Below are 13,174 nucleotides of genomic sequence, written 5' to 3'. Positions count from 1 at the left end.
ATCCAGTTAATGAAACGAGATTGGAGGTGTGGGTTAGAGCTACTTTGACTTATAAAAAGCACTCAAACATTTTGAGTTTGTTATTCGCAAGAAGCATCTGCTGACATGGACCATGCCTTGCAAAAAAGAGATCTCAGAAGACCTACGATCAAGAATTGTTGCTTTGCATAAAGCAGGAAAGGGTTACAAAGTTATCTGGAAGAGCTTAGATATTCATCTGTCCACTGTTAGACAAATTGTCTATAAATGGAGATGATTTATTACTATAGGTACTCTCACTAGAAGTGGCTGTCCAGCCAAGATGACTCAAAGGACACACCGCAGAATGCTCAAAGAGGTCAAAAAGAACCCTAGAGTGACAGATAAAGACTTGAAGGAATCATTGGAACTGGTTAACATCTCTGTTCATGAGTCTACTATACTGAAAACATTAAACAGGTATGGTGTCCATGGCAGGACATCACGAAGGAAGCTGCTGCTTTCCAACAAAACATTGCTGCACACTTGAAGTTTGCCAAAGACCATCTTGACACTCCACAACACTACTGGGAAAATGTTTTGTGGACTGATGAAACTAAGGTTGAATTGTTTGGGAAGAACACGCAGCACTATGTATGGCGTAAAAAGGGCACCGCAATACCAACATGAAAACATCATCTTAACATAAAATCACACAGACTCAAATGAAGAGTATTCTGATGTACAGTGATATCATACAGTAATGCTGGATATTAGCTGCCTGTCCTTAAAGCAGGGCAGAGAGAGAGGATCAGATCATCCAGATGTGCTTGTCTTATGTAACCAGCTGTTGACACGATTCATGCCGAGACTGTGACCTGCATCCTGACATACACACACAGTCTGTCACCTATGTTCTTACAGCATGTGTTGTGAATGAAAGGTTAAATCTTTCAGACTGTAAACAGACAAACAGTGCTGCATTAAACATGAACTCTGGGTCACGTGTGTTGTGGTATGTAGGTATGTAGGTATGTTTGAAGTACATGACACAGTAGTGTTATATTGCACTCCTGCATGTATGTGTATATATATATATATATATATATATATATATGTATATATATATATATATATATATTAGTTGTGTATATATATATATATATATTAGTTGTGTATATATATGTATATATATTAGTTGTGTATATATATGTATATATATTAGTTGTGTGTATATATGTATATATATTAGTTGTGTGTGTATATATATATATATATATATATATATATATATATATATATATATTAGTTGTGTATATATATATATATATATTAGTTGTGTATATATATGTATATATATTAGTTGTGTATATATATGTATATATATTAGTTGTGTATATATATGTATATATATTAGTTGTGTATATATATATATATATAGTTGTGTATATATATATATATATATATATTAGTTGTGTATATATATGTATATATATTAGTTGTGTGTATATATATGTATATATATTAGTTGTGTATATATATATATATATATATATTAGTTGTGTATATATATGTATATATATTAGTTGTGTATATATATATATATATATTAGTTGTGTATATATATATATATATATATATTAGTTGTGTATATATATGTATATATATATATATATATATATTAGTTGTGTATATATATGTATATATATTAGTTGTGTATATATATATATATATATATTAGTTGTGTATATATATATATATATATTAGTTGTGTATATATATGTATATATATTAGTTGTGTATATATATGTATATATATTAGTTGTGTGTATATATGTATATATATTAGTTGTGTGTGTATATATATATATATATATATATATATATATATATATATTAGTTGTGTATATATATGTATATATATTAGTTGTGTGTGTATATATATATATATATATATATTAGTTGTGTATATATATATATATATATTAGTTGTGTGTGTATATATATATATATATATATATATATATATATATATATATTAGTTGTGTATATATATATATATATATATATATATATATATATATTTCTGATCTCATAAAAAATTCTTTATCTCTGTTTTCTATCATCTTCACATCACCATTGTAACAGAACTTCTATGGCAGTTAACCTTCGAGAAATACACAAAGACAGACATTATTTCACATTTCTTTATTTTTCATGTTACATAATATGGAAACAGCTTCAGTGATACAAATATCCTCCCATGATGTGACAAATCATCTTGTGATTGGTTGATCCGACAGGAGGCTGCAGCTGATTGGCGGATGGTGGGTCAACATTTTGGATGTTTAAGGGTGCAGTAAGGCAGTTTGTGAGTGGACGAGGTTTAACCTAATTTCTCACAACTCTACATATTTCAGCTAAAAATACTGGATACGGAGTTCATTTCATATCACCAAACAAATGAAAACAACATTTACATTTTGTACGTTCAGAGCACAGTTTGAATGAGGAATCGATAAACTTCCTGCACATTATCCCTGAAGGAAGCTACAGACAAAGAGCTGCAAGACAAACCAGCGTACAGACCGAGCGTTGTGTTCAGGAGCACAAAAACACGCTTAAAATCAACATGAAATGAGGTTTGCAAGCCATGTGATGTATTTCTGAATGAAAAAATACATAGGGGGATTTTATCCACTTGGAATTGATTGGGTTGTAAAAAGTGGGTGTAACATACCAGAATGAAGTCGGGTGGTTAGAGGGGTGGGGCTTAAAAATAAGAGGCCTTCGTGATGTCATCCAAAAAGCAAAGTTGTTTGGGGGCGGAGCAAGTCATAATATTTTGATGAGAGATTCCGAAGATATTTTATTTTTTTGTAACATAAACAATTACTCCAGAAATGTTAATTAAGAAAATAAATCGGGGTTTTCATGTTGACTTTAAAACACATGTAAAACTGACATTTACAAACATGTATATACTGTATATTGTACAATGTACAAAAGTCCAATATGCAGTTTGCAGAGGTAAACAGTGGAAGACAAAACAATGGTTTTCAAAAACATGACATATATTTCAAATGGCCGAACATTCGTCTGATGTATCGTCTGTAGCTCTGATTCAGAGACATGAAATAATTCTGCGTTCACATCATGTCGGACTTACCGTAATTTAGAGTTTCCGACTAATTGGAAAACAGAAATTTAGAGACTGAATTTTACCAAACCTCTTGACATCTCACAATCAAAAAGGCAGTTTTAAAGATAGATTGGTAGCAAACGCTACACAATTCTGTTTGAAATGCCTTTTTATTTTATTTTAAATCAAACCGAATTTTGTTGAGGTTGCTACAAAAATAGAATGTTGGCTTTTGAGTGTTGCCACTAAAACAAATAATTTTTGAGTTCCAGGATGTAGAATCTCTAAATTACGGAAATTCCATTTGACATGAATCACAGGAGGAACTATGAGCCTCGTTTTTCCTCGTGAGCCATACGCGAGCCTCTGGGAGCCTCAAGAACCATTTCAGCTGCTAACAAATCAAGTAACATACAACCCCCCCCTTTCCAAAAAAAAAAAAAAAAACCACAACTCAATTTTTCTGCATAAAAACCATCAAGGAGGTACAATAGAAATACAATGACTTTTCTACAAATTTACAATAAAAAAAAAAAAAAAGGCATGATGGCAGAAACATACACCAACATCTAAAATATAACACTAAAACTCTACAGGTGAACATTTGATGCGTCGTCCCTTCCAGACTATTTACAAACCATATACAAATGTCCAAAAAGACCATGTTTGTGATTTAAAACATGCAAAAATATCATACCATTTCATTTGAAATATTTGCTTTATGAGTAAGCAGATCGGCAAAGGATCTTTAAATATCGTCCACTTTGGCTGGACCTGTTTGAGCACACAATGTAGAAACAGGTGCGACTGTCCGTAAACGTTCAGTTCTGTAAACGTATTTTTCTCCAGCAAGGCAGTGTAGTCGGATACAGCACAGGAAGATGGCGAAGGCACAAATCTCGCATCTAAAATACAATCCGGGTTGATCTCGGAACAGGTATAATAAGGCCTGATTTCAAGCGAGCGATCTGAAGGCCGTATCAGGTCAGGGCTTGTGCGTGATGACTTGATTTGATATAATGAGTCAGCAGGTATTGTGTGTTCATTGCACTGCCCATTTGGCGTGGCATAATGTGGTTCAAATGTTATCAAAACTCTTTTGTAAGCTAATCACTGCTGTTGAGACATTTGTAATAAAAAAAAGCTATAAAAGTGAGTTCACTCACTGGGCTCATAGATTATAAATCCTCTATTAAAAAGGTATCATTATCACGTAGACTGTCCAACTACGCCGTTCTGGTTTTATGCAACCATTCGAGAGAAAAACTACATCTTAAGTGGACCAGGCTGTATGCTCAAATTCTTCGTTTTGGTACAAAAATGTGATAACTGGACCTTTTCCCTCACATAGAGGAAATGTGATTAAAAAATGGTAATGCAAAAGAAATAGTCATCGTTTACTCAGTTCTGAGTGAGCTATCCTTTTGAAAATAACTAACAGAAAGAAAGCAACACAATGACTAATGTTGCCTAATGAATTCAAACATGAGTATGAAAATGTATTGTTGACATCTCGAAAAAGTGCTTTTCATTCGATTAATCATTCGGCCCAAACTCTCTCTCTCTCTCTCTGTTTTAAAGACCCCATGAAACAAACGCAGTTTTGAGTGTTTTAGTGTTTCCTACTGAAACAGGAAGTTTAGGCAGGACATTTTAAAGGGCTCAACCCCTTTTAACCCTCAAAGACCCAGTGTAGCATAACTGCAACATTTGTTTCAAGCAATTAAATAATATCTAATATTCAATAAATATGCTTTAAAAACTACACATAGCAATAGCTGACAATTGAACTATCACAACAACAGTTTCAGCGAAAAAAAAAAAACAGTCTTGCTAGTCACAAAAAGGAAAAAAGCTCAACGATATGATTGCAAATACACCAATTTGTATTTGAACTGTAATAGCTTCAACGTCTGTTCCTGTCATAGTAAGGAAAGACTAAGAAATGTTTCATTCTGTATATCGATTTTTTTTTTTAAACTATCAGCCGATTAATCGGTTATCTGCCTTTTTACACCACCTTGGTTATCAGTTTCGGCAAAATCCACTATCGGTCGATAGTACTCATTCGTTTTAGATAGTCCGAATTTCTTAACTGTGCACGAATTTTAGCCTTACTGCTTTTTAATAAATACTTTTTCATATACTTTAGTGTGTTGAAATGTGTTGTGAAACCTAACCTAACTCTAACTTCCACTTACTGTCTAATAAAGTGGTGAAATATTGCAACCGTATATGCCTAGTGTTGCAGTTTTGAAATGTTTTTTTTCTCCAAAATTCGGCCCAAAACAAACTATACATATTATAACCAGTGGCTTGGTTACGCCCCTGATGGCAAGATGACGTCATCAATATCTTCGCTTCATTTCCTCCGAAATGCAAATTTGAAATGCATCTGTCAGTTGAAAGTTAACTTTTAGGCGTACACTAGCATATAGATGATCAAAGATCTCAGACAAAACTCCAGTTTTGATTTCATGGGCTCTTTAAACATCTCTATCTGTGGGAGAGCCACGTCATTATGACAGAGCTCCACTGGTTACTGCTGTCTTTCTCCCCCGTGAATTCGCTTTCACGTCTATCTGAGACCCGTGAACAGATTGATGTGCGTTTTGAGAAAACATAAATGAGAACTTAAAACAACAAACTAGAGCTTTACAAAGAGAGAGAGGGAGAGGTGGAGTCAGAGGGTTCAATCCAAACTGAACGTCCATGTTCTCGTGATGGAGAGGGGGCTTCAGTTTCAGCACCTTCTGAGCGCCAACTGTTTAGTGAGCACCTTTAGAGCCGGGAGGGTTGTGGATCCAGTCTAATGTGATGAGAGACAAACTGCCGATCATGAAGATGATTCCCACCACCAGAAAAATGGCCGCCTGTGTACGCAGAGAGATCATATGTGAGGTTCACACTGAGTGGTTACACAGGAAATACATGCTAATTAAAAAATAAAAAAAAACATGCATCTGACGGGACTTTTGACCATTGTAATACGGGCTGAACCATTTCAAGTCATTTTACTAACTAAAACAAGCCAAATAAACTGAGATATTTACCATATTGGTGACAAAATCATTACAAATTAATCACGCACATGTTCTTTGAACTCACTGATATTTTCTGTGGTGATTTGAGTGGTATACTCTTAACCAGTCGCAGGTAAAACGCTGCCGGAAGAATAAAGATGAGCATTGTGGCAGCAGACGAACCTAAAGGAAGATGAGAAACAATTATTGTGCATGCTTAAGTTTTTATTCTCCTCTCAGAGGCAGAACACCACATCCACTAACAACCATTTTATAAGGAATCTACTGACCGATGAAGCCAAAGATGTCCCTGATGGTGGGGACGAAAATCACGAGCAGGTTATTAAATGCCAGTATAGCAGCGGCGATGATGAAGTGTCTGATCCAGCTGAACGTTTTCCCTGAGAAACACAGCGTGATGACTGACGAACGAATCTGCAAACACACAAACAAGCATTCGGTTAGACCAGAATAGCATTTTACACTGTTCCAAAACAGCGTGCACAATATTAGCAAAAATATGTGCGGGATAAGTTACAGACCGAAGTGAAATTGAGAAACCCTTAACCTTGAGTTTGCACAAAATCCTTGAGATTGCACCAGAAAATGCTGAAGCTGCCAAACACAAATGCAGCAGCATCAGTCTACAATAAAACTACATTATTTTCCAGAATTCAGGCCAGTGGCTTTACAGATAATTCAGAACAAATGAAAAGAAAACAACTTCCTTTATGAATGCAATTTTATATTTCAATTTAATTGCATTCCTTACTATTCAAAAGGACATTGAGAACTAATAATGTTGGCAAGCACTGCAGCACACATCCATTAACTTAGCTATCTACACAAGGACTTTCCATAGACTTCTATTGTTTTATATAAAGTAATTAAATGCCTGTGTGATTCCCACAAAACCTGTCAAGAAAATGTCTTGGTCATATGTAGACATGCCTGACATTTCGGCAGACGATGAAATGCCCTGACCAATAAAATATAAGCTATAGATCATGTGTCCAAAGCCGTTGCAGTTACCAGAACCAGAGAAACTGGTGCCACTAAAGCACAGAAAGTTGTTTTGGCCACCGACATTAAATGCTGAAGTAACTTCTAAACCAGCTGTGAGGATGTGTAATTCATTTGCATCAAATGCTTTAAAAACTGAAAAACAAAAATAAAAAAATAAATATTGGTTCTCTTATGTAAATGATATTGCTGCATCACTGCCTTGCATCCCATTTAAGATCTGAGGATGTTTTTAAAGATTTCCTGTTTCAGTAGCATACACATAATGAAAGTCTTATAACTTAACAAAAAAAAAAAAAAAAAAAAAAAAAGGAGGGCTATGTTTTTGGTATGGACTTTCAGTCTAAGAAAATCACAACTTTTGTTCCCAATCATGTCACCTGTAACTGAGTAAAATTTTGTTTTGATACAACAAAGAAATAAAAAATGAACATTACAAAAATAACTTATCTATGTGTACAAAAACGTCTCCAAGTGTCCAAAAGCCTCTCCAAACAAATAAAACATAATAATAGCACATAAAACCTAATTACACATGCAAACACAACATTGACTAAAGGCATGTTCTCTCTCCAAAGCATGTAGGCATGAGTAATGAGATCTCATTCTGTTTCATTCTGTGCCATTTGAGTCATCATTGAGTCTGTTTCATGTACTTGGTGCCATCTTCTGGTGGCCATATATAATTACAGTGAACAATCCTCTCTGCCCATATTTGGATGACTTCCACTTCTGGTTGCAGCGGTCTGAATCCTAATACGATTGGTTTAGCATTACATGAAGCTGGACAACATATGACATAATTTCCGATGAAGTCATCTGATCCAGGAAGGCTTACACCTTTTTAGTCAGATAGCACATTATGTGCTGTGCACATTGTGCTTCGTGTGTTATATCTAATGATCTATGCATCCGATTATCTTGTGTGTGGGCTCGTTTGAAAGATAATCACCACCTCAAAGTAATGGTATGTGATTGTTTTATATTCAGTTTATTTTTCATGAAGTTATAAGTGAAAATGAGCCATATAGGCAACACCATGTACTGTATGTCAAAGACATATACTTAGCTATTACTCACTAGATTCTTCTGTGAGTAAAACAAATAGGCTGGTTGTATTCTACTCTTTGAGAGCTTTGCAACAACATATGACACATGGCTATTCGATCAGTTTGATGTTTTTACAGATTACAATAATATGTGCAGTGCAGAATTATTACAAATGATCAAATCGGAACACCTCTGATTTGTCTGCAATTTTCAAAGCACTTTTTCAGTTTTGGTCATAATGTCTGCATGCATTAGAAAGTAGAGCTTCTAAGCTTTAAAACGGTACCTATTTTGTGTTGTTCAAAATAGTAGTTATTAATATTTTGACAGTGATATTTTTCTAAAAGGGTTAGAAAAGCTCTCTGATCTTATGTGGATTGTCTTCATAATTTATTTCATATTGCTGCATTTTTCGCCTTTGCATTTAATGTTACACAAGTTAAAACATAAGGATGTTTTGTCAGATTTAGCTCACAGCTGAGGTAAATTTTGTCCACAAACTATAGTTAAATAAACCTACACACAGTAATGTTGTGAACGGTGCAGTGCTGTATGAGCCGGAGCAGGTAAGCTGCATGAGTGAATGATCTGTGCAGGTCACAGGACCTGAACTGATCCGCTCAGATCCTGAGAACTAGAGCATACTAGGGGAAAGTTCACTACACATACACACAATGCAGGGTTTAGGGCGGGGCATCAGACGGGATTAACAGTGTAATCGTGAGCCACAGTTGCATCAGCCAGCAGCAGGAAGTAACAGTATGACTGACAGAGTTTGATGTGCATCACTCTCAAATCTATTGCAAAAGTGAGGTACAGATCGCATTAAGTGCGTCTTAACTTTCCTGTAAAGTTCTATAGGATCAAATATTAGTCCAACAGATATCAGATGCACCTCAAAGGATAGAAAAATACAAAATGAGATCTTTTTAAAAGAGTTTTGTAGCTTTTAGCTCATGTCTGGTCATCTATATGTAAATGACTAACATATGTTAGTGTTAGTGTAGGAATTTCAGGACAAACAAGTGAGAGAAAGAAATTTAAAAGATAATATTTCAACACCAAGTTTGCCAGTAACTGCAGTAACTTTTATATCTAGAATGACACCTCATAATGCATCGTTAAAAATAACTGGACAGCAGACGGATTCCATAAAAAGAACGACAGTGTTGCATAATCGTCTGTCTCTCTTTGATTAGACAGTCTTTTCACAAAAAGACACTGGTTTGTGGCCCCTTTGCCAGAACGCTTAAATAAAGCCGATGTTTCTGGCCATCACCGGGGTGCAACATTTCTGTTCACCCTCAAAAGTATTCGACATCTACCAGCGAGAGCTTCTGAAGTCCTGCACCAAACACAGGATTGAATGTGTGACATTTTACCCATGACCTGCACTAATGACTCTTGTCCAAGAGTCACCGTAAGGACGAGAACCGTGGCGGACAGCCACATCTCTTCGGTTTAAAGAAACACGTCATTTTTAACATTATTGGGAATAACTACCAGTAACCAAAATTAGCAACATTACTAACTTAACTACATTTAAACATGACAGTAGCTCAAGCTGTTTTCAAAACAAGTAAATGTTTTGTAGTGGTGTAGCGCATCAAATGCTAGCCTATACTGCTGTTTTTTGACATGCTATTGCACTCTTATAACATTGTTTTAAGTAGTGATGGGAAGTCAGATTAGTTATTGTGAACTGAATAGTTCAGATAGTCTATTGGTTCAAATTGCACTGTTTGACCTTAACCAATGGCGTGAGTTTGGGGGCGGAATAATCCATTTGTCCAACCAATAACAGACAGAGGGAGTGTTTAGGAAACCTGTTCGAATACAACCATTTGTTATGTTTAGAAATAACATACTACCACGCTACTTTTACTATTTTTGCAATATGTAGACACGGCTGAAAAAGTAAATATAGTATAGTAGCATGCTAATCTGATACAGTTGACATAAGAAGTTTACATACACTTAAGTTGAAGTCATTAAAACTAATTTTTTAACTACTCCACAGATTTAATATTAGCAAACTATAGTTTTGGCAAGTCGTTTAAGACATCTACTTTGTGCATGACATGAGTAATTTATCCAACAATTGTTTACAGACAGATTGTTTCACTTTTAATTGACTATATCACAATTACAGTGTGACAGACGTTTACATCCACTAAGTTAACTGTGCCTTTAAGCAGCTTGGAAAATTCCAGAAAATGATGTTAAGCCATTAGACAATTAGCTTCTAATAGGAGGTGTACTGAATTGGAGTTGTACCTGTGGATTTATTTTAAGGCCTACCTTCAAACTCAGTGCCTCTTTGCTTGACATCATGGGAAAATCAAAAGAAATCAGCGAAGAGCTCAGAAAAAAAAATTGTGGACCTCCACAAGTCTGGTTCATCCTTGGGAGCAATTTCCAAATGCCTGAAGTTACCACGTTCATCTGTACAAACAATAGTACGCAAGTATAAACACCATGTGACCACACAGCCATCACACCGCTCAGGAAGGAGACGCTATTCTGTCTCCTAGAGATGAACATAGTTTGGGGCAAAAAGTGCAAATCAATCCCAGAACAACAGCAAAGGACCTTGTGAAGATGCTGGAGGAAACAGGTACACAAGTATCTATATCCACAGTAAAACGAGTCCTATATCGACATAACCTGAAAGGCTGCTCAGCAAGGAAGAAGCCACTGCTCCAAAACTGCCATAAAAAAGCCAGACTACAGTTTACAAGTGCACATGGGGACAAAGATCTTACTTTTGGAGAAATGTCATCTGGTCTGATGAAACAAGAATTGAACTGTTTGGCCATAATGACCATCGTTATGTTTGGAGTAAAAAGGGTGAGGCTTGCAAGCCGAAGAACACCATCCCAACCGTGAAGCATGGGGGTGGCAGCATCATGTTGTGGGAGTGCTTTGCTGCAGGAGGGACTGGTGCACTTCACAAAATATATGACATCATGAGGAAGGAAAATGATGTGGATATATCGAAGCAACATCTCAAGACATCATCCAGGAAGTTAAAACTCAGTCGCAAATGGGTCTTCCAAATGGACAATGACCCCAAGCATACCTCCAAAGTTGTGGCAAAATGGCTTAAGGACAATAAAGTCAAGGTTTTGGAGTGGCCATCACAAAGCCCTGACCTCAATCCGACAGAACATTTGTGGGCAGAACTGAAAAAGCGTGTGCGAGCAAGGAGGCCTACAAACCTGACTCAGTTACATCAGTTCTGTCTGGAGGAATGGGACAAAATTCCAGCAACTTATTGTGAGAAGCTTGTGGAAGGATACCCAAAACATCTGACCCAAGTTAAACAATTTAAAGGCAATGCTACCAAATACTAACAAAGTGTATGTAAACTACTGACCCACTGGGAATGTGATGAAAGAAATAAAAGCTGAAATAAATCATTCTCTCTACTATTATTCTGACATTTCACATTCTTAAAATAAAGTAGTGATCCTAACTGACCTAAGACAGGGAATGTTTTCTACAATTAAATATCAGGAATTGTGAAAAACTGAGTTTAAATGTATTTGACTAATGTGTATGTAAACTTCTGACTTCAATTGTATATACTCTTTTATATACTATGCGTGTCGATTTGGTGCCGCTAGAGGCGCAGAAATGAAACACTTCACAATTTATATAATCTGACAAATATTTAAAAGATATAGCCCCCTTAAATAGCTTCAATGCAGTTAGCTATGTTCTGTTATTTGCTTGTAGCGCAGCTAACTACCTTTTCAAAAGGACAGTTTCAGTTTAATGTGATGCGTTTGTTTTTTGACATCATGCTAGCATATATGGCTATTTTCAAATATCCAAATACTCCTGTTTAAAAACAGGTAAACAACTAAAAACCTATATAACATGTTTAAGATTAAGTTTAAGAATAAAAACTGATTCTTGACTGACTGTAAACATTTTGATGAGTAGCGAGTAGCTGTGCATGCTCGTTTCCCTTAAGTAGCTTCCTAAAAATGGTTCCTTAGAAGAAGTGACCAATAACCCAATCAGATCAGTCATCAAACACAAAAACTGATCAACAACTACAACTGTTGACATCTTGCAGATAAACAAAGGGGTTAAAACGTGGTACACAAAAATACAGGTTGTAACCTCAGTAATAAAACAGCTGTTATTTCTCTTGTACGGAGCTGTCGAGTTCCTCTCGGTGAGGTGTAAATTATCATGCTGTTATAACAGACACAAACCGGACTAAACCACCAGCACTAATCATGTGACTGGACCTCGTTGACCCTTACAGGCCCTGACATGACCTTTCAACTCTGGCTATGCTGACCTCATGAATCATGCCGCCACTTTTTAACCCAAGCACCTCAGCTACATGCCTGCAGAGTGACTAACATGAATAGAGCACAAACTAACAGCCATTTACAGGCGTACAGAGGTGTGGAATGGGATCGTACACGTCGGATGTAAGAGGGTGTGGCACGCATGTAAGCACAAGCATTTGATGGCGTCACACCCCTTTAAGTATACACTGCTTTACATAATACACGCTCACTCTTGTGGTTAAGTGTCTGGCTTAAAGGGATAGTTCTCTTAAAAATTGTCAAAATAAAAAATGTAATTACAAGGTATAATATTTAAATGTATTATAAAGCAATCACAAATATAATGATTAATTATTTTAATATATAAAAAAAATTAATTACAAACAATACATATTATAAATATTTATTTTATTTCTATTTAATATTAAAAATTATTATAATTACTTTATTATTTTGTCATACAATGCAAACTAGCATTAGTAGACACGAGCAACTACATTTCCAATATTGGTGTATTAAAGGAATAGTTTGAATATTAAATAATAGTTCACCCAAAAATATAATTCAGTCATAATTTATTCATCATCATGACGTTCCAAACCCATATGACTTATTTACGGAGATATTTAGCATAAGGTTTAAGCTGCTTTTTTCCAGAATTTTTT

General features: G+C 35.4%; 1 protein-coding gene across 3 annotated transcripts in view; it reads right to left on the bottom strand.

Annotated features, from left to right (window-relative positions):
- Positions 1–2,151: 2,151 nt before the first annotated feature.
- Positions 2,152–13,174, bottom strand: part of LOC127435193 (sodium-coupled neutral amino acid transporter 4-like) — a 40,524-nt gene continuing 29,501 nt past the window's right edge. For all 3 annotated transcript variants that reach the window (XM_051688460.1, XM_051688461.1, XM_051688459.1), the window contains exons 14-16: positions 6,414–6,558; positions 6,209–6,306; positions 2,152–5,973 (exon numbers count right to left, since the gene is read on the bottom strand). In XM_051688460.1, the coding sequence (XP_051544420.1) occupies positions 5,869–5,973; positions 6,209–6,306; positions 6,414–6,558 (348 nt within the window). In that variant the 3' untranslated portion in view covers positions 2,152–5,868. The remainder of the gene's footprint in view (positions 5,974–6,208; positions 6,307–6,413; positions 6,559–13,174) is intronic.

Source organism: Myxocyprinus asiaticus, chromosome 45, assembly GCF_019703515.2.
Source record: "Myxocyprinus asiaticus isolate MX2 ecotype Aquarium Trade chromosome 45, UBuf_Myxa_2, whole genome shotgun sequence".
NCBI classification, from domain to species: Eukaryota; Metazoa; Chordata; class Actinopteri; order Cypriniformes; family Catostomidae; genus Myxocyprinus; species Myxocyprinus asiaticus.
This window is presented reverse-complemented; position numbering and strand designations above follow the sequence as displayed.